Source organism: Patiria miniata, unplaced genomic scaffold, assembly GCF_015706575.1.
Source record: "Patiria miniata isolate m_02_andy unplaced genomic scaffold, ASM1570657v1 HiC_scaffold_20, whole genome shotgun sequence".
In the NCBI taxonomy this organism is placed as follows: Eukaryota; Metazoa; Echinodermata; class Asteroidea; order Valvatida; family Asterinidae; genus Patiria; species Patiria miniata.
The window spans coordinates 41,140,597-41,162,669 of record NW_024037059.1 but is presented as its reverse complement, the minus strand read 5'-3'; the positions used below and the strand labels follow the sequence as shown (position 1 = coordinate 41,162,669).

Here is a 22,073-nt window from a genome sequence, read left to right as displayed (position 1 = left end):
ACCCCAAATACTTTTTCATGTTATAATGTTGGTGTGGAAAAATTAATATTGAATAGTTTAAATTGAGGAACCATGTTACAATGAAGTATGTAAAATATGTTGACATTGACAGGTTACAGAATAATCAAATTTTTGTAATGCATACCAAAAATCTATCATAATTATTAAACACTTGCATCACAGACAAGTCTTTGAACTAAATCAGGTAATTATTTAAGTGCCTATCAATTGAAGATAATACTAAATTAAAAAAAAAAAATTGGGGGGGGGGTGGTTTTTTGTGCCATTGACTTTAAACACATGAGTAGCTCATAGCAATTGGAAGTGGCGTATCAAATTCTTGGAAGATAAATTCTGTTCCTTTGCTTTGCCTTGCAGGTCTTCAATATAGCCTACATCATTGTCAAAGCAGCTAATGCCCCCCGACCTGGCAACTGGATCCTAGAACATTCAATAGACGGTATTAACTTCAATCCATGGCAGTATTACGCCATCTCTGACGTGGAGTGCTTACGACTTTACGGCATTGCCCCAGCTATTGGGATGCATCGATTTATCAGAGATGACGAAGTCATCTGCACCTCGTATTATTCCCAGCTTGAGCCACTCAGTAATGGCGAGATTCATACCTCAATTGTGAACGGCAGGCCGAGTCGACGAAACCCGAGTGAGACGCTTATGGTATGTATAATTGGGGCTGTGCTTTGGTAAAATAAAATTTCTTGTTACAGTTTGAGGGGAAGGGGAGTTGAGTATTGAAGATGGGGTGGGCAGGGGTGTGAAATCTCAGCTTTATAGCTGATTTCAGCTTTTTTTGTTTTGGATTTCAGCTTTTTTCCCTCACTTGCTGTGTACAAAAGTATAGGAGATTTCCACAAGTTCAGCTTTTTTACACCTTTTTCAGCTGTTTTCAGCTATTTTCAGCTATTTTTATCAGTGGTCACTCACACCCCTGGGTGGGTTCAGATAGGCTGAAAATTTGGGCAGATTGAGAAAGAGAAGGTTTCATATTCTTTTCATTTGAGAGCTATTATCACAAGTAATCACAAAGTCAATCATTAGTTGTCACATGTCAATTACAAACCAGAATGGGCTTTTTCAAGTGAAAAGATATTCAAATGAAAAATGACATTAAGCATGCGATACTGTTAATCCCCTGTTGCATGTGACCAAAACCAGTGACTAGACTTGTGAGTGACTTAACTTAGGATTGACTTGCGATTTGACTTGTGATTGGCTTGTATTTGGCTTGTAATTGGCTTGTGATTGACTTGTGATTGACTTGTGATTTGACTTGTGATTGACTTGTGATTGGCTTGTATTTGGCTTGTGATTGACTTGTAAATGACTTGTGATTTGAATTGTGCTTGACTAGATTACAATGCTGTTTACATGTAACATACCACCTGATTTTATTTGGCTATTTGATGAAGATTTCCGTTTTCCTTTATCGCTTCAGAAATTCATGGCTGCAAGATTTGTGAGGCTACGATTTCAGAAGATCCGTACACTCCATGGGGGTCTGATGGCTTATGGGAAAAACGGCTTCATTGACGAGAACGTACACCGACGGGTAGGACCATAGCTCATTATCCATCCACTCAGCCAAACTGTTCAGATTCTTCTCCTGTCAACTAAATTATTTCAGCTCTGCGGTTCTGATAGGCAGACATTTCCTGAACGCTCATTAAAAATTAAATTTTAGCCAAAACGTAAACAGTGTTCCGAATCCAGAGTTGAACTTTTGACCTTGAGGTTCCCATCCTGTTGCCATGGAGACTGTGTTGGTAAATTTTCCTCATTACAACCGACTGTTTTCATACAATTTTCGGAACACGTTTCGGCAGCTTCTTCGGATGGTTTGTTTATGTTTTCATCCCACCGCTGTGAGGTTCTGGTGCACTTTTTGGTGCCAAGAGAAATTGTTCGCCTGATTGCCCGAATTATGCAGTGTTTGGGTATATGAATGGGTGTATTTAAGGCACTTAGGAACACCCCGGTGAGTTTGCAATTGATGCAATAGCACCAAGACAACTTCCTAACAATTACGGACAGGTCATTCAACCCTGCGCTAACTCGCAAGTAGCCTAGATGTCTGCCGGCCCTTACAAAAAAAAATACACAACTGGTAACCAGTATGGGAACACTACTTGTTTGCCCTCTAAAAGGCCCACTGTTATATTTGTTGGGTGAAGTGTATTGGATAACATAAATTAGGGCTTGTAAATTGTCAGGGGTGTTTGGTCAACTTCAAAGGAATTTTTGGTTTGTTTAGAAATTTGAGTTACAAGTTTTGGCCGGGGATCTATAAATTAGGAATGAAAGTGGTCATTATTTTGACCTCAAAGCAACACTTATAGAATCTTTGAAGAACAGTTTTGTGTATATTACTTGTGTAAATTATTTAAAATTTGTACTTTAAATGTAGTGTTCTGTATGATAAGACCACACACAGAGGGGAGACTTGTAACATCAACATTTATTATTTGGGATAACCTTGAAAATAGTGTAAATAACTTGAATTTGGAAGGCGATGTAATAATTAGAAAGGGCAGTTTTTCGTTGGGAGCTTGGCTTTTTGTTTTTCTTTCTTGATGGTATTATAATTAAAATTTTATTTTACCAAAAAAATCATTTCTTTATAATTTTTTTTTTCAGGGAGTCCTCAGTCTCCCATTACCTGTAAAAGTGAACTTGCATATTCCTGATCAATATGCAATATGCAAATTAGTTTATTTTTGTGAGAAATGTAGTATTTGAATAACTGAGTCAATCTATATTTTGCGATTGTGTTGGCAGTATTTCTACTCCATCAAGGATATCTCTATAGGAGGGCAGTGTATATGCTTCGGTCATGCCAGCTCTTGCATACAAGACCCAGAAGTAGCACCAGATCAACCGGTATGTACAACTTTCTTGTAAAATATTTTTTTTTTTTCATTTCATAGAGTTTTGACGATATACTTTTATGGCTCAAGTAAAGATTAAACCAAAAGAAAACAACCATGGCGATCTTTGATCAATTACAGAAGTCATTTTAAATGAAATTAACAGAATTATTTAGAGTTGAGAATGAAATTAAGGTATATGTGACAACGCTATATGGCACAAAAATTAGCCGGCTATGACTTTTTAATTACAAACATCTTTCTCTTCAAAATTTTTCTGAAGTACCACTTGTTAAATTGCAAGAATTTTGTTTTATTGGAAGTTGAATTTTTAAATACGGAAATTTGTTCTTGAACTTAAGTATCGCATAGGCTAATGTCTGTGCATGTTTATTAATGTTTGACTTAATTTGATATCAATTAGCTTGATGATTAATCATCTCTGCAAACAGGTGCTGAAGTGTGTCTGTGAGCATAACACCTGCGGTGAAAGCTGTAATGAATGCTGCCAGGGATTCGTCCAGAAAACTTGGAAGCCAGGCAGTAGGGATCAGAGCAATGAGTGTGAACGTAAGCCAACATCTCTGCCGTTCAATTTGATTGGAGTGAAGTAATTTCATTGAAAAACGACACAAACCACTTCGGAGTGTTCCTATATACTGCTGTTACAAGTTGAGCGCCTAAACACATTAGCACTGACTTTGTAGTACATTGCATTTCATAATTATTGTCTTTATTCCCTGTTTAATCCATAAAAACCAAGGGTGCGTGGACAGTTTGGGGCAGCACAGGGAGTAATGTGGTGGGCGTTGTGGGGCGATACAGGGACAAATGGGTTAAAAGCTATACTTTGAAATCAGAGAGAGGCCAAAAGCCATTATTCAGACCTGATTTGTATAAAAAGGAAGACAATCATTTAAGAATCTATTTATGCCCCTATAAAAATCTGACGCTTCTTCCAAAGTTTTCCCACATTTTGAAAATAGATGGTCGATTTGTTAATAACTTGAATGGATTCAACTTAATCTGGTTTTCATGGTTTTCAATTACTACACCAGAAGATTCTCAGTAGCCCTAATTTTGTTTTATTTAGAAAGATTTGTTTCCATGAAATTGCATCTGACCGAAAGATGTTTTTTATAAGGAGCATTTTGAGTTTTTACTTCAACTTTTGAACTCTCCTTTTGAACTCTGTATTGCCTTGTGTCATCCCCCTCTCAGCATGTAACTGTCACGGCCACTCTGATACCTGTTACTATGACGAGGCAGTCGACATGGCCCATCAAAGCCTGGATATCCATGGTAACTATGAAGGGGGCGGAGTCTGCGTCGGTTGCCGTGATGGCACCACGGGGATCAACTGTGAGATGTGCGTTGATGGGACGTACAGACCGCTGGGAATAGAGACTAACGATCCACAACCCTGTGTCCGTAAGTCTTGGTTGGAACTTCATTTTTTTTATCAAAGATGTTTCAAATCTTAAGCAAGCAAAACTTAATGCCAAAACAGTGCCTAGAAAAGGCACAGGTTTTATCATTTTGTCAACTTTATCATGGTTAGGTAATTATCATGCTTGCACATAGCGTGCTAAACTTTGTCGTTTAACTTGGCCATTATTATCATTAGGCAAAACAGATTAACATTCTAGTGTACTTTGACAGACGTCATGATAAAGGCAAATGTTCTTACAATTACAAAAACAGACTACTGAGCTGAAATAAATATTTGTTTTCAGTAGAGTGCTTAATGCAGTTGCAGTCAACAAAATAGGGTTTTGATATCAATCAGGGGTGTGAAATCTCAGCTTTAAAGCTGATTTCAGCTTTTTTTTGTTTTGGATTTCAGCTTTTTTCCTTCACTTGCTGTGTACAAAAAAGTATAGGAGATTTCCAAATTTCAGCTTTTTTACACCTTTTTCAGGTGTTTTCAGCTCTTTTTAACAGTGGCCACTCACAACCCTGATCAATCTTACGTGAAGTTTATTGAATATTTTTTTCTGTTTATAATTTTTCTGACCAGCTTGTGATTGCAGTGTTGTGGGTACTCGTAGAGACGATACAACCAATAGGCTGCTTGTCTGTGCCAAGGATGAAAGCCGAATGTATGAGGGCTTGGTAAGTCATACCATCTTCAGACTTGCGATTCCAAATCTTGCTTGTGCCAAAATGTATTTAGAGCAACTCAAGTCGACCAAAGTAGAATTTTGTTTCAATTTTTTTTGCCAAGCCTTTGCAAGATGTTTTTTGTATCACCAATGTTTGTAGAATTGAGCAAATGATGGTGTTCCTTTTACAGCTGTTGATGATTTCATTTCCTTCAGTTCATATCTTACTGGTATTAATTTTCTTTTTTTTGAGACATATTTATTGATTTTGTTATCTTGTTATTTACCAGATTTCTTTTTTATTGATGGATGTATTCTCTAAAGGAGTATGGAATAAATGTTTTTCTTGAATTGAATTGAATTGAATTGAATTGATTGATTCAAGGTAAGCGTGCTTCTCGTTTCATCAGAACCCAGGTGATTGCTTCTGCAAGCCAGGCTATGCCGGTCAGCGATGTGATCAATGTGCAAGAGGTTACTTTGGTTATCCATACTGCCAGCCGTGCCAATGTAACCTGGCAGGCAGTCGCAACCCAGATGCCTGCGAAGGACCATGCGACTGTAAAGTAAGTGGCATTTTAACTTTGATAATGATATGGGGGAGTGTGGCCTAGTGCTTAGGGTTTGTGACTCATGATCAGAGGGTCTGGGGTTCGAATCCAGCCAATGGCCATATATTGTGTCCTTGGGCAAGCCACTTCATCCCACTTGCCTCTCTCCACCCAGGAGTATAAATGGGTATCGGCATTAGCTGGGGAGTAACCTGCGATGGACTAGCATCCCATCCAGGGGGGAGTAGAAATATTCTCATCGTTTCATGCTACTGAAACCGGAGATAAACGCCAGCCTGATGGGCCACATTGGCTCGTGACAGACTTGACTTGAATGATATGGAACACTGGTTGACTAGCTCTGTTTTAGAGGTTTTTTAATTTGATTAGCACAAAAATTTGAGGATGATCAAATTGCCTATCTCAAAGGTAAAAAAGTCTGGGACTATTTCCTCATCCCATTTAAGCAAGTGCATAACAATTTTTCTGTCCTCCAAAGCATTACTTTGTTTTCAAGATGTCAATTCTTTTTTGATTTTCTATTTTCAGGAAAATGTGATTGGACAGAGTTGTGATCAGTGTAAATCCGGGTACTTCAATCTAAATGAGGAAGATGAAGCAGGGTGCACAAGGTGTTTCTGTTTTGGCTTGTCCACTGTGTGTGAGAGCATACCCTGGGGTATTGAAAAGGTAACGCCTGATGTATTTCATCATATCATTTGAGTGACAGTATATAACCTTTCCTGCTTGTCAATGAAACAGTGAGCATCGACCAATTAGATCATGATTTTTGGTCACGTGATTACGGTAGCTCAGCCAAGCTCAGTCACAAGCACTGAGAAAAACGCGGTCGCAAGCACTGTGAGAAATGTACACAAAGCAAAGGTGGGTGAGGCTTACGACCAATTCCATAATTGGCTGTATCGGCAGGTACGTCTGCTTTTAATACTTAATTGTTTTTTGATTACGTTTCGTCCTTATAACCATAGCAGTTGTCCATGGCAATGTTGCTGTGTCATCAAGTTGCTTGACAAGTCTAATTTGTTCTCGTATTCTGTCTTTCTCTCATCACTCTTACTTTTATCAGATCAGAGACATGAATGACTGGATTGTTACCAATCAAGAAACCTCTGCTTATGTAACCCCACGCATCGCTGGACCAAACATGATTGCCATCAACCATCTGGAGGCTAGGAAGCAGCTGCAGGCCGATAACTACTTCTGGCGTGCCCCCCGACCCTACCTGGGAAATAAGGTAGATTTGCTTTGCATCTCAACTATGATTGCGGATTCATTCTGGCTGTCAAAGTCAAGTCTGTCGCAAGCCAATGTGGCTCATCAGGCCGGCGTTTATCTCCGGTTTCAGTGGCATGAAACGACTGAGAATATTTCTATTCCCCCTGGACGGGATGCTAGTCCATCACAGGTTACTCCCCAGCTAATGCCGGTACCCATTTATACTCCTGGGTGGAGAGGGGCAAGTGGGGGTGAAGTGGCTTGCCCAAGGACACAGTATATGACCAGCGGCTGGATTTGAACCCCGGACCCTCCGATTATAAGTCACGAACCCTAACCACTAGGCCACACATTCCCCCATTCTGGCTGTACTCATACAAATTATGTTGTTCTTACTCCAATAAATAAGGCTGGGTTCGATATTACGGCTATGGCTGGGATGAACACTTGTCAATGGGAAGTGGCTGCAGCCGCTTCCATAGGCACGCGTGTGTTCGCAAGCCGTAGCCGTGTAGTTTTGACTTGGCTTTCATTTTGACATCATAATGCCAAAGGAAGTGGGGGATGGCTACTTTCTAGAGTTGTGAAATTGATGGGAACTTCTTATTAAACGCTTTGTATTTGATGTGGTTTATTTTTTAATTGCAGCTGACTGCCTATGGTGGCCGGCTTCAGTTCGCAGTGTCTTACAAGGATCAACCTGGCAAACAGGCCGACCCAACAACAGATATTGATGTCATCATGGAGGTAAGTAGAAAACATACAAACGCAACAGTGGCATCACAATTAAATAATGAAAAATGTTAATATTTTCCCTCAGCATTATAGAAATTAGTTCGCAGTGATACAATGATAAAAATAAACTGTATGAAGATTTGGAAGGGGTAGCTACATTGTCACAGTGATTTTGTGTTTTGTGTCATCTAAGTGTACTTTTCAGGGAGAGGATTTAAGTTCCTGTTTCATGTGAATCTCTTTCCATCACTGAAATTTGAAATATTTTCCTGGTTCATGATCAATTTATTGAGTTTCTTATCAGCATTGAAAACCAGCTCTGTCGGGTCGGGTGGAAAACACAATCAATGACAACTTTGTCTTTAGTATTTGATATTCGTTGCAACTTGAATATTTGTTTCCTAGGGTAACGGCATTTCCATCTACAAAAACTCGCTGGTAGTCATGCCTGATACCAAGGAGACGGTGGTGATAACAATGACAGAGCGTGATTGGCACCGGTTAGCTCCTAACACTGACCTGGGGGAGGGGTCACGAGGACAACCGGCCACCCAAGCCGACTTCATGTCCGTGCTGAGTGGGTTGGAAAAACTGATGATCCGGGCGGTGTACAGCTCTGGTGTGGTAGAGTCTAGGTAAGAAAAGGCATAAACAAGTCAAGGAGTCATGCTTAGTCAGTGATACTTTGCTCGCCTTCCATTTCTCTGACCCTGGTTCGAATCCCATCTAGTTTGAGAATTAAATTGGGTTTACTGTCCCTGTCTGATTTCACGGGTCCTCCTTTGAAAATAGATCTAGGGTTTTCCTCCCAACTCAGAAACTATCTATTGCTTTCTCTTTTTCGGTTTCTTTCCCTCTTTTGGCTTCTGGGCTGCAGTACCCTTGGTTTCAGTACCAGAGAATTTTGAAAGGAAATTTCAGTTGAACAAGGCTACTAACTGAGCTACAAATTGATGATCCCAAATTTCTCAATTTTCAGTACCGAACAGGTGTATTTTTGAGCAACAGAATATTAAAACAGCTCCTCTTTCTCTAAAAGAAAACAATAAAGTTTAGAAAATATAGAGTAAGTGTAGAATTTCATTCCTTTGTTTCTTCTCATCTTAAGACTGAGTGACGTCAGTTTGGAAACGGCATCTGAAGAAGCGACTGATCCTGGCATCTTTGCAAGCATTGAGCAGTGTACATGCCCTGCATCATATGAAGGGCTCTCTTGTGAGGTAAAATTAACTGACGGAAGAAAGAGGAATTGTAGTTGATTCATTGATAAATAGATTTATTCATAAAATGGTCAATTCAAGAGAAGCCCCCCCCCCCCTTTTCCGAAAACTGTGGTTATTTCAAATTCAAGTCATATATTGCATTGATAAATTCTAACTGTTGTTTCCTCCTCCCAACAAGAATTGGGTTCAGAGCCTTCATTCAAAGATTTTTTTTTCAGAAAAATTGACATTTTGTCGAGCATGGCACAAGTGTTTAGTGGAAGAAAGTGTGTAATTTTCTGTAATGAAAATATCTTCCGAAATTTCGTCAATTATTCCATATTTAATTCCATTTTCCGCTAGGTACATAGAAACTGCAAACTTTAATTTGTTTAAATCTGCTTGCTTTGTTGGCCAACAATGTGAACCTGGTATAGAATTGAAGAGTTTTCCTGATCCCGTTTCTTCTCACAGTCCTGTGAAATCGGATACAGGCGAGTCGACGGTGTACTTCTGAATGGGATCTGTGAGCCGTGTCATTGCAACAACCACGCCACGGAGTGTAGTGACTTCACTGCAGAGTGCTTCGTAAGTTGCTTTGAATCAGATCCAGCAGAGATAAGGCCAAGTTCACTTTACATCTTTTGACAAGTTTTGATTGCTATCACCTGTGTTTTCCCTCACTGTATGCGCTTTTGGAAGACCATTTGATAGAAAGCTGGATTTAAAGGGAAATTACAACATTTGCAAGCATCGAAAAATAAAACTACCAAGTTTTTACGAAATACCTTACAGGATGTTGGTAAATGACAGTCTAAAGCATCCAGTAAAATTATGGCACCTGGTGTGAAGTCATTTTAAAGTAAATGGTATTTTTGTATACATTTCCAACGGTGGTCGGCCGACTATCGTTGGAAAAACCTAACTATTATTCAACTACTGCTCAAAATTTATCATTTTTTCTTCAGTCCAAATTTTGTTTCCTATTGGTTGCATGTTCATGAATGGGGGCAGGCCAGCTAGACTGGTTCCCTTACCGTACAATTTTCCGGCATCTATGAATTGATCCATTTAATTTTCAGTGGAGTCAGGGAACCAGACTACTTGAACATTTTTGTTTTTCTTGGTTTTTCCAGCATTTCCGAACACAAAACTTCAAACATGTCAGTGCAACAATAATTTGATCTATTATACTAACCCCTCAAATAGTTCATTTCTGAAAATTAAAGCAAAAGCCAATGATGTACATTCCCTTTAATGTTAAAATTCTACATTGATTATTTTGCCCTTATATGCATGATTAGTTAGTAGTTATGTACATAATGAGGAAAATTGATTTCTTTTCCATGGATAGTATTCAACCTTTCATTGTCCTGGAATAAGCCTTATTCATTCGTATCCTAAACCCTATCGATATCTCTCCTAGCTATCCTGTCCAAAAACAGTAGATCCCTAAAACCTAATCTTTTCATTTATTGTCAATGTTTCGAAACGTCTAATTCTTCTGTATGTATTTTTAGAATCTTCCTGTTTGTCATGTGTCAACATTCCTGTAGTATGGTTATCAAATCTGTCAAAAAGGTGGTACTCGAAATGAAAGAACTTTGTCCAAACATTATCTGTATTTTGATGACACAGTGTCCCAAAGACTTCAAAACTGTGATAAGATTGAGATACTATTTGCACTAAACTCAGACACAACACAAATAGTGCCAGCAGTCAGGAAATATTGTGCGTTGATGACACTTGTAGGCAGGGACTTCATAAGATTTATGGCAGAGGAAGTGGCAGCTTCTGACATTTATTGATTTTGACCTTGAAAACTTTAGGTCAAAATCCAAATTTTCTGTACAACTCTGACACTTTTTTTCACAAGCGCAAATACAACTATCTGACAGGGATATAATTTCAGATTACACCCCCCCCCCCTAAAAAAACCACAAAATTTAGGAAACAACCAAGCAGGGCTCTAGAGTGCTATTAAAAGTTTTTTTTTCTTCTTCAAAAGTAACCCATTTTAAATTCAAAGAGAATGTGTTGTAAAATATTCAAAACTAAAAAATACTTGTACTGTATTTTTTTTTTGATGCCCCTCATGTTGTCAAGAAGACTTAGGAGAACTTGTTCAGCTTTTCCTGGATAGAACATACCCTTATCTTTGTGACCTCACAATGACCTTATGAACTTTTTTCCCTCGGCAAAACTTGTGGTTGAGTTACTTGGCCATTTCTCAAACCTCAGCTTTCTTTCTCCAGCTTTTGCCTTTAGGCAGCATATTCTCCATTTCATGCCCCTAGCTTTTGAGACTAGCAATCAAAAACATTAGATCTTCACATAGTTTGGTGCTAGTATTTGAAGAAAAAAACCCACAGATTTTAAAATGTTCTGTTTTTGTTTTAGGATTGCGCCCATAACACAACAGGCCCCCACTGTGAGTTCTGTGCCATTGGGTTCTATGGCTACTCTGTCCAGGGCACAATACGTGACTGCCAGCCATGTGCCTGTCCGCTACAAAACCCAGAGAACAAGTAGGGATGACTTTATCTATTAATTTTTGATTTATTCATCTTTGATTTGATTTCTGTTTGGATTATCCTAGGACATCTGGAATTGTATTTAATCAGTAAGCTACCAGAAAAGACAGGCAGGGCATCTCATAAGGACAATTTAGAAAATCACACAGAGTGTTTGTGTGTCTGTCAGTGTCTTCGGAAAGAATTCTTCATTTTCATTTTAAAAAATGACATCTTAGATGACTCTGGCACATTTTAACCATCTTACTATTTTTTTCAGTATATATTTGTAAATTAGCATATTTGTCCCAAAAGTTCTAAAGATGATGAAATTATGCAGTACCTCAAGTGACGTCACTTTCTACAGATTGTGACGTGCATCAGCATTTTGGGCATCAAATTTTCGTGATGCACATCGGCTGCGCCATATTTCGAAGAAATTCCTAGCAACATGCGCATGTGTTTAGAACATTTTGCACACTGAGCAGTTGTAATTTTTCTATGAAGATGGCTGTCTATGAGAGAGGTCTATAGTTTTTGTGCTTGTGTTGTTAGATGATAAGAACTTTGTTTGCTCACCTCGCCTGAAATTATTTTGCTTATATTCATTTAAATTATGTTGTTAATTTGATTGACATTTTGTTATTTGTTTTCATTTAGTTTCAGTCCAACATGTGTATCTGATCCCAAGTTTGGCTACGTGTGCGATTCCTGCCCCAGTGGCTTCACTGGCCCAAGATGTGAGCGGTAAGGGGTTAGAGGCATCATTCTCTCACTGCCTCATTTTAATTGATCAAGTAATAGGGTTGGCCTTCTTGTCCCCGAAACATTTATATCTGAACATTTCACCAGCTGAAAGGCTCTTTAAATAGTCTCATCCCACTTCTTTAAGCAGTCATTTATCTCTGCCAAATATTCTTATGCCATTTATTGACTTTGAACAAAATATTTGATATAAAACAACTTCCAAAATATATTTTGCTGTGAGATTTTTAAACTCTTCCATTATCTCTTTCTAAATCTTTACACAATTCACATTGACACTTCTCTATTTGAGCAATCACTGTGTGGATGGTAAACCTTAGAGATAATTTTGTTTTGTTGAAATTTTTCTGGCAAACTAATATCACTCAGGTTTATTCTGGAAAAGCAATGATTCACAGACATCACACCTTTAAATAAATCTTACCGGTATGAGCGATCCTTCCCCTCAGATGTGCTGATGGTTTCTATGGCAACCCTATGGAGGACGGAGGTTACTGTCGCCCCTGTGCTCCTCTCTGTAACAACAACATCAACCCGGATATTCCGGCGAGTTGCGACACACTGACTGGAGAGTGTCTGATCTGTATTGGTGATACATGCGGGTCACATTGTGAGCATTGTAGAGATGGGTACTTTGGAGATGCAATCAAAGCTAAGAATTGCCAAGGTGAGTCCACAGTTCACCAAAACAGTTTTAGACTGAACTTTTCCATTTGGGGGAGCTAAAGTTCTTCGTGGGAAATTGTTATCCATATTTTAAGACTCAATATTTAGAAACAAATTAAATTGTCAGAACTGATGTTTAATTTTTTTTAAAGTCTTCGTTAACCCACAGCATTCCTAGTATTGACCTATCGCGGCAGAATCGTGTTAGAATCGCGTCAACGCAGCTTGTGAAATATTGTCCAATTACATGATATACAAATGGACGTGGAACGTGCAAAATCTGAGACAAACAAAACTTATAGTGTACAAAAACTCCACGGGGGCATGGCTAACTCGCAAACGGCAAAAGGTCAATTGCACAGAGTGTGAATAGTTAATTAACCATGAGTTTCTTCTTAACTTTTTTCACTTTCTGAATTTCAACCATTGGTCCTTGACAGAGTGTCGTTGTGATGAAGATGGAGCAATCTCCTCCTTCTGTGATCGTGAAACAGGACAGTGCGAGTGTAAACCCAACGTCATTGGGCTATCGTGCGATCAGTGTGCTGTGAGTAAGCAATTTTATAATAACTTCAAGAAATGTCCTTGAGACAATGAGTTTACTAACAACCAAACAGACAATGAGTTTGATTATATTTTGTCGTGTTTCAGATGAAACTCAAGCAAAAGAGTACAATGAAAAATTAAAACCCAAATTGTAGAAGAAAAACTGTTGAGTAACATTTAGCTGCATCTTAAAAATATGTACGTTTATCAGACAAAGATGTTAAATATGCATGCTTTTGGACACGATAAATTCCCTAATTGCTTTACTCTACATATCATTGTTGTTGACATTTTGTTGATTTTAAACCTGCTTTTGAGTAAACCAGTTGCAAAAAAATGCTTTAGATTTTCACCTGTTTTTTTTCTTCCAATCTCTTTTCATCTTCCAATCTATTGCGTACAGCCTGGCTTTTGGAATCTGGAATCTTTACTTGGCTGTCAGTCATGTGACTGTAATCCTGTGGGTTCATTGGACGATACATGTGATGTCATGACTGGCCAGTGTCGATGTAAGCCAGGAGTGACTGGGATGAGATGTGACGAGTGTGAGCTGGGATACTGGAACTTAAGTGAAACAGGATGCCAAGGTTTGTACTGTAGTTACTCATTGCCATTGTGACACCAATAGGGACTGTCCTGGGTTCGACTCCCACCCAAGTAACTTTTAAAGTTTCCTTACAAGCTCTCAGAAAGTGCTTACTTCACAGCTCTCATAACGTTGTCTTCGTGGCAAAATGTTCTTGCTAATTGTGAAAGGTTAAGAAATATGCAGTTTTAAGTTACAGATTGCTACTGGATTTTCAACTTGTAAAGTTGTCATGAATTTTTTATGTTGGCTGTCTGCCGTTGCGGGTTCAAGTCCTACCTAAGCGAAGTTGTGTTGAACAATTTTCTTGCATCCTCTTAAAAATTCTAGCAATTCTAGGCAAACTCGTCTTCGTAAAAACCTGCATTTCTTGCTGTTACTCTCCTGTATTTCTGACTGGTTCAGTCGAATGTGACACAGTTTAATGAGTGTGCAACAGTCAAAATTTCCAGCCAAAAGTTGAGGATTGTCAGCCCATGAAATTGGTGCAAGTGTTTCAGCAGTTTCAGATCTCTTGACAATTACTTTGACCCCACTCAGCTTGTGATTGTGAGTTCAGCGTGTGGTGTAATCCCGTCAACGGTCAGTGCTCTTGTCCGCCAAACACCGTCGGTCAGAGATGCGAGAGCTGTGCTGATGACCACTGGGGCTATGACATTCACACTGGATGTAAGGTATGTGATGCCTTAATGTTCTCACTGGACTTAACTAAGGATGTAAGTCCTACTGCAATTGCCTGATTTGGGGCTTTTTCAAATTGCAAATAACATATCAGTCAGTGGCACATCCAAGGGGGGAGGGGGGCCTCAGGGGGCTTGAGCCTCCCCCCCCCACGCCCCCCCCCCCACGAAGTCAAAACAAAATGGGGGGGGGGTCAAGTCCCGCGATTTGACTGTGGTGATATGTATGTGGCCTTTTTTTGAGTAGTATGAGAGGGGTGTAAATGGCACCACCAACGTCAAAATAGTCCGGCCCCCAAACAGTTTATTTTTTATTATTTTCTGCGGCCAAACATTTTGGGCAACATTTTTTGAAGAAAATCAAACTTCTACACAACTTTGTGAGCCTTTTTCCCAAGCCAAATCCTGGGTGCGCCACTGATATCAGTTGATTTGTTCCTTTCATAAATCCTTCCATCCTTCCAACCAATATCAGGAATTTTGTTGGCAAGAAATGGATTCATGCAGGGCCCAGTCTATGCTACTCCGATTTATCCTTTGTAATTAATTAAAACGGAGTATTTCTAATGCATTCATTTTTCTTTCATTCTCTAACTAGCCATGTAACTGCAGCGCTGAAGGTTCCTCAAGATCTGACTGTGATCCAACCAATGGACAATGCAGGTAAACATTTTAATTCCTTTACTGACATCTGTGTTTATATTTGGAATTGTTTTTCACCTAGGGAAACACATAAAAAGCTTTAAAGTGTTGGCACCGAAGTTTGATTTGTGTAACCATAGCGAAATGAAAGCTATTCACAAGATGGAATTTGCGTAGGGGTGAATTAAATTCAATATTAGGTTTGTCCTTCACAGACGTTTTTCTATAAACACTGCATACTTAGTGTTGTCCCGAGTGATTTTGAGAAAAAATCACTCAGGTGGGACTCGAACCCACGACTTCCTGCTTACCGAAAGGTCTTATTACCCCGGCTAGCTCGATGGTCAAATGGTAAGACGTTTGTACTAGTAAGCAGGAGGTGATTGGTTCGGGTCCCGCCCGAGTGATTTTTTTCTCAAAATCACTTGGGACAACACTGAGTATACAGTGTAGAAATGAAAGCTGTTATATGGTAAACTAGCATTAAACCCTTCACACTTGCCAATACACTTGTCAATTTTCACATATCTAGCTGTAAGAGGAAGTTTGTCGGGCGCCGTTGTGATGAGTGTCCGTTTGGTTACCGTGACTACCCGAGATGTAAGCGATGCAAGTGTGACGAAGTTGGAACTGACCCTACCTCTTGCCAGAATGGAATGTGCCAGTGTGCTGATGATTCACAATGTGCCTGCAAGGTAAAATAAAAACACTGATTTTTCTCACATTTACATATTTTAAGCCTGATTTGTGTAAAATCGGAACGATCATTAAAAACAGGTGTTTTCATTATTTGAGATTCTTCAATTTCCTTACTCATAACTTAAGTGCTAAAGTCTATTTTGAACTTCAGAAGCGGATATTGTTTCATTGTTTGTTGGAAGAAACTCATCAGGATTATTTTTTTTATCAGGCCAACGTGAGAGGGAAGAAGTGTGATAAATGCATCAATAAATCCTTCAGTCTGCGGGCAACTCTACCGGAGGGCTGCACGAGCTGTTTCTGCTTTGGGATCACCGACAACTGCAGACAGACTGACTTAGTCAGGAAAGACGTAAACAAATTTGTTGTGGAAATTTTGTACAACTTAATATTGGTCTGGAGCATTGGATTCGTGGTCTGCGGGTAATTCTGCAGGTTGTGGGTTCGAATCCAGCCTGGGGTTATGGTGCGTGTGCCCTTGGGCAAGGCACTTTGTCACTCATTGCTTCTCCCCGTGAAGGCAGAGGTGGTTATTGTGGTTGTTTTTAGCTGCTTTGCGCCAAAATGGCAGCATCAAGCTGTATTCTCCCCAGGGAGCTGATATGGTCTTTGGAATGTTTTATTGGCCCAATGAGCAGGGTAATAATGCTCGGCCAGGAGTGTCACAATGTCATAGACATGGCGCATTACAATTCTCCATGATGATGATTATTATTAATTTAATGAAATCTGGGAAATTTTAAATGAATTGAGAGAAATTTCATTTTCTTAGTAATTACACTAATGTTGCAAAATTTATGACATACATGTAGCTCTCATGAAATCCTAGTCTGGAAACACTGACCTGGTCAAAATGTGTACAGAATAATTGAAAAGATTTGTTTTATATTCTGCAAAGTTACACCGAACGATTGCCCTTGACTCAACTTCCTAAAACTTAGATAATCTCTTTCCCCTTCCAACAGTTAAGGATGTCGTCCAGAACCAATGACTTTTCCGTCAGTGACGTTTTCTACAGCGTACCAACCCAACGTGGTGTTACATTCACCACAGAGCGTGTTGATCTTAATGCCACCGAAGCCTTTCTCACTCTGAATGTAGACGAGCTTTACTGGAATCTACCCATTGCTTTCGTTGGAAATAAGGTAAACGGAGACATGTTTCATAAATTAAATATTTGCTTAACTGATTGTACGTGCTGCTATATAAGTTAAGGTAAGGTAAGGATCATTTTATTGGCAACCATTATAAATTACAACATCAAAAAGTGACAAAATACATCATATAAACTTCTAAACAAATAAATAATTAACTTATACGAATAAAAATGAAATTAAGATTGGTATAAGTAAAACGTTTATATATAAATATGGCCAGTTATATTACAAGGAAAAAAATGGATTCTTGACCGTCAAAACTGTCTGATTCAAATATCTGATTCGAATCGGCCAGCAGACCTTGACAAGCTCTGTGATTGAGTGGTAAGACATCTGCACTAGTAAGCAGCAGGTTGTGGGTTCGAGTCCCGCCCAAGTAAGCTTGTCATTTTTTTTCTAGCAAGCCCATGGACAGCACTGAGTATGCTTTTGAAATTACATTAATAAAGGGCAAAACCAATTATTGAATGATAACTTTTTCTTCAAGCTCATCACAATTTTGTGGTCATTGTTTAAAGTTTTTCTTTATTTGACAGGTGTCGTCATATGGAGGCAATCTTAGTTTCACCCTGGCCTATCGACTGAAACCGCCATCCATCTCGCCAGTGGATTCCACGGTAGACATTAAGATCCTTGGCGTTCGCTATGCAGTCACCCTAGACACGCCAGAGCTACTCCCTGATGTTAAACAAGCATTCAGTATTAAACTACTGGAGGTGAGTACCTCATGCAATAGAAAGAATCTTTCATTTAAGAATGTAGAGATTTATTGATCTATACCCATGAAATTACATCAGTAAATTAAGGGTAAGACCCATTAATTATTTCAAACTGTCCTTCATGATTAACATTCTTTGTGTATTTGATTGAATTATCGCAGCACAACTTTCAGCTCCAGCCTTTCGGCAGACAGCCAACCAGAGAAGAGTTCATGATGGTTCTACAAGACATCCGAGCTATCCTCATCCGAGCAACATACGGACCAGATACTGTCTACTCACTGTGAGTAACCATTAATTTAACTATGAACTCAATGCCAGAACATAACATGGTGAAAGGAGACTCTCTGCGCTAGAAGGCCAAGATTTATTTTCCAGTTATCCAGCTGCCGCGACAATTAAAAGGTTGGGGAGGGGGGGGGGGGGGCTGGACAATATCTGACTATTGGAGACTCTCTTAAAAGCAGACGATATTGGACACAGCATCAAGTTAACAAAGCTGTGAAACACCCTTTTTTCACCTCTCCCCCCCCCCCCAAATACACCACCAGCTGAGACAAATTAGAAGTCATTGTTCATAAATGAATTGAGATTTTCCTCTTTCAGCATTGACGACGTTGTTCTAGAGACCGCTGGTCCAGTCAGGGGTGATATCAGTGGTGACCCAGCCATTGGAGTAGAGCAATGTGACTGTCCCACCGGCTACACTGGGCTGTCATGTGAAGTAAGTCTCCAATCAAATGCCGTGTCTAATCAGCAGCTAAGCTTCAGTTTTACACAGATCCTCAAATAGACCCGTTGCATAGAGCGCCCTCGCTGTAGACAAGTCTTTGTTTTTCTTTGATATGCTGAGTAGACACACTGTTCTTTCATTATCACCCAAATTTTAAATAACTAAACCTTACGTTGGTAAAGACGATTTTTCACTTAAGGGATCTCGGTTGGTTTCTCCTAGACTCTTGGATAGAAAAAAAAATCAAGACGTGAGGGCAATACTAGCAAAATCTGAAACTTATTCTTGCATTATTTATGTTCCTTTGTTGCAGCGCTGTGATTCAGGTTACTTCAGGTTATCTGGTGGAGACTACCTTGGCACCTGTGTGCCCTGCGTCTGCTTTGGACATTCCGATATCTGTGATGATAGGACAGGCCTGTGTGAGGTAATTATAAACAAGGGTGGATCCAGAACACTTTTTTTGGGGGGGGGGAGGCCAAAAAAATGTTGATCCCAAAAAAAGTGGGTCCGAAAAATAATGGCGTGGGATTTGGGTCCTGCTTAAGGCCCCAAATTTTTTTGGGATTCTAGATGCTCTGTGGTGCAGTCTGAGACAGTTTCTGACCACTTTGACCAATTTCTCTTTGAGGAAAAGATGGTGGTGTACGCAGGATCCCCCCTGGATCGGCCATTGACTGTAAACTTTAAAAAAAAAAGGAGTTTTACAATTCATTAGGTTCCATTCCTGTTCATACATTTCTAATTTTTCTTTGTCCGCTGGTTATTTCCAATATTTCCAATTGTTTCCACCATTAATCAGGATTGTCAGCACAACACGACCGGCCAACAATGCAACATCTGTGATGTTGGTTTCTATGGCGATGCAACAGGTGGTACCCCGTCTGACTGCATGCAGTGTGCTTGCCCATCCCTGGATCCTGCCTATAAGTAAGATGTCTTTTGAGTAAGATGTCTTTTGAATTATCAGTTGTCAAACTAATATTTGTCATATATAGAAAGTACCGAAGTGTGACGACATTTAGAACCCGAAAGTGTAGTGCAAACGAATGGAGTACGCGCGCGTATTGGTTCACGGGCTGAATCACGCGCTAATGTCTTTCACACACATTTTGTACGCGTGACGTATTTACTTCGGTACTCCATACATGTTAATCATAAAAGACTTGGTTACCTGTGAGGGCAGAGATGGTTGTTGTGATTGATTTTAGCTGCCTTGCGCCAAAATAACAGCATTGAGCTGTATACTCCCCAGGGAGCTGAGATTGTATTTGGATTGTTTCATTGGCCCATTGATCAGGGGTAATAGTAATGTAAAGTAGCTTTGATTTTAGTTAAAAGCGCTATAGAAGAACCTATTATTATTATTATGAAAGACTTTTACAAAAATTTAGTAAGCACCTGATATGGAAAAAACTAAATGATTCATGGAAAAAATGGAGGGATTGGAAAATCAAATCCTGAATCTAACAATATTTTCCAATATTTTTGCATTGGTTAGGTAAAAAAAAAATTAGATTCTCATACAAATTTATTTTTGCTGTAGCTTCAGTCCAACATGCATATTAGATCCATTGGATGGTCAACACAGATGTACAGATTGTCAAACAAGCTACTTTGGGAGATACTGTGATAGGTAAGTATATCTTGAGATTCCTTGCAGTTGCTAGAATAATGAGTACACTTACGTCTTACTTTCTCCTCGATCTTGAAACCATTGATGGGGTACTTCTGGGCTATAATATTCCTGGTACATGACCAAGGAAGCGTTTTCTTCATATTGAAATAAGTGCCTCTCTGATATTGACTTTCTGAACGAAATTCCCTTGTGAACATCTTTTAAATATCAGCTGTGATGACGGTCATTACGGTGACCCGACCACACCCGGTGGCACCTGTCAGCCCTGTGATTGCAACACCTACGGTTCAATCTCATCAGTCTGTGACAAGACTACAGGTGACTGTCTGTGTGTGGAGGGAATCACTGGGGAAAACTGCGACCAGTGTGACGAAGGGTCGGGATACGTCGTCACTGAAACAGGATGCTCATGTAAGAATTTTATTTCATGCTGTCACTTTTGATGGTATCGTAAGATAATTTGTATTTTTAATGTAACATAGTCCAGATAAACATATGTGACCTGTTCTGTCAAAATCAGACTATTCTAGGCATAAGGTCAAAAACGAGATTTTTGCATATTGTTAAAATATGTTCTTTTTCCTTTTAATAGGTGGTTTAATTTTTGAAACGGGTCATTCCTGCGAACTGTTATGCTATTTTGAAGTTCATTGTGTCGAAAAGTAGAGCATGGAGAAAATGGCCACAAACGTCACAAAACAGTAATTTCTTTAACTGATATACCTTAACAAATCATCAAAATACTATATTTAGAGTTCAAATTAGGGTTCCAAACTTTTATAGTATATTTTAGACATGTTCAGGATTACAAATATGCAAAAATGTGAAAATAAAAAAAAAATTACCACACAGCGTTTTTTGGCCCTATCTCAATTTCAACCTCTGCCCAGAAGCGTCTGTTTTGACAAAACAGGTCACATATTGCAAAATGAAGTTCTAAAGACCAAATTACCTTTTTACAAATTAGATGTTGTGGTCGCGTGATGCCAACTTTCAGCAAATATTTTCTTCTGCACTGCATGTGTATCACTTGGAATGTGATTGGTGTAAAAGTGGATAATTTGGGCAAAATGCTTTTAAAAATGTTTGGTTGCCTGTCGATTGCCCAACAGTTGCCCGTTGGTATGATTTTTGTTATCATAATTTGCAAATTTTGGGTTATATTTTTCATTTTCATATTTTCACAGCCTGTTATGGAAACTGCACTGGCCTCCTCCTGACAGAGCTAGACCGTTTAGAGCAACTTCTTCAGGAACGCAATTTCTCCAACATTGTTGTAGCTCCCTGGGAAAAGTTACGAGAGATGGAAAATGCTACCAAACTCATTAAGGTATTTTGACGTTTTAACACTTTTATCTCTGTGCATTGCAGCTTGCAAACTAAAAGAACTTGTTAAAAGTAGATTGAAAACGTATTCCATATTTTACCGAAAAACCATGTTGTCTAATGAAAATCACTAAATCACGTTGGGATTAAAACCTTATCCACATTTTTACTCAGACCAGATATGAATCAAAACCTGTATCTTAATTAAGATATTGGCCTATCCAGAGGTAGTTATTTGAGAGAATATTTGAAAGCTAGAAGTAATACAATTTTGTAAATTTTTGTTTCCTCCAGAAGAGAATTGAAATGCAATTGGAAGCTCTCAACATCACCAGGGAACTACTTCAAGACTTGCCAGACGCAAGCAGCTTACAAGAGGACGCAGACAGCCTAGAAATGAGAGTAAGATATAGTACATCTGAAAATGTGACGCGAGTCGTTTGTCTGGAACTTTCATTTGGAGATTCAGGCCAAAATAGGGCCACTTCATCACATCTCTTCATCACATCTCTTGGTGTTCCGATTTCCTTAATTTTTGAAATAAAGATGGTATCAGCATGCGGTTTTCACAGCAGTAATGCTGAGATTGTGCTCTTTTTAAATCTGTAAAAAAAATTTACCAGGGTCGACAAACGACTCATTTGATCGCATCACATATTTGTATTCAAGTAGTAACATTGGAAAA

General features: G+C 39.1%; 1 protein-coding gene across 1 annotated transcript in view; it reads left to right on the top strand.

Annotated features, from left to right (window-relative positions):
- Positions 1-22,073, top strand: part of LOC119728129 (laminin subunit alpha-2-like) — an 83,050-nt gene that overhangs the window by 7,576 nt on the left and 53,401 nt on the right. The window contains exons 2-33 of the mRNA XM_038200204.1: positions 379-681; positions 1,460-1,573; positions 2,800-2,901; positions 3,341-3,458; positions 4,110-4,319; positions 4,909-5,003; positions 5,404-5,559; positions 6,094-6,234; positions 6,632-6,799; positions 7,429-7,527; positions 7,921-8,150; positions 8,624-8,735; positions 9,192-9,305; positions 11,118-11,245; positions 11,891-11,977; positions 12,445-12,662; positions 13,102-13,208; positions 13,611-13,794; positions 14,334-14,467; positions 15,072-15,136; positions 15,648-15,810; positions 16,026-16,166; positions 16,780-16,959; positions 17,508-17,687; positions 17,852-17,973; positions 18,297-18,414; positions 18,737-18,850; positions 19,226-19,353; positions 19,970-20,059; positions 20,274-20,473; positions 21,250-21,392; positions 21,683-21,790. Coding sequence (XP_038056132.1) covers positions 379-681; positions 1,460-1,573; positions 2,800-2,901; positions 3,341-3,458; positions 4,110-4,319; positions 4,909-5,003; positions 5,404-5,559; positions 6,094-6,234; positions 6,632-6,799; positions 7,429-7,527; positions 7,921-8,150; positions 8,624-8,735; positions 9,192-9,305; positions 11,118-11,245; positions 11,891-11,977; positions 12,445-12,662; positions 13,102-13,208; positions 13,611-13,794; positions 14,334-14,467; positions 15,072-15,136; positions 15,648-15,810; positions 16,026-16,166; positions 16,780-16,959; positions 17,508-17,687; positions 17,852-17,973; positions 18,297-18,414; positions 18,737-18,850; positions 19,226-19,353; positions 19,970-20,059; positions 20,274-20,473; positions 21,250-21,392; positions 21,683-21,790 — 4,572 coding nt within the window. The remainder of the gene's footprint in view (positions 1-378; positions 682-1,459; positions 1,574-2,799; positions 2,902-3,340; positions 3,459-4,109; positions 4,320-4,908; positions 5,004-5,403; positions 5,560-6,093; positions 6,235-6,631; positions 6,800-7,428; positions 7,528-7,920; positions 8,151-8,623; positions 8,736-9,191; positions 9,306-11,117; positions 11,246-11,890; positions 11,978-12,444; positions 12,663-13,101; positions 13,209-13,610; positions 13,795-14,333; positions 14,468-15,071; positions 15,137-15,647; positions 15,811-16,025; positions 16,167-16,779; positions 16,960-17,507; positions 17,688-17,851; positions 17,974-18,296; positions 18,415-18,736; positions 18,851-19,225; positions 19,354-19,969; positions 20,060-20,273; positions 20,474-21,249; positions 21,393-21,682; positions 21,791-22,073) is intronic.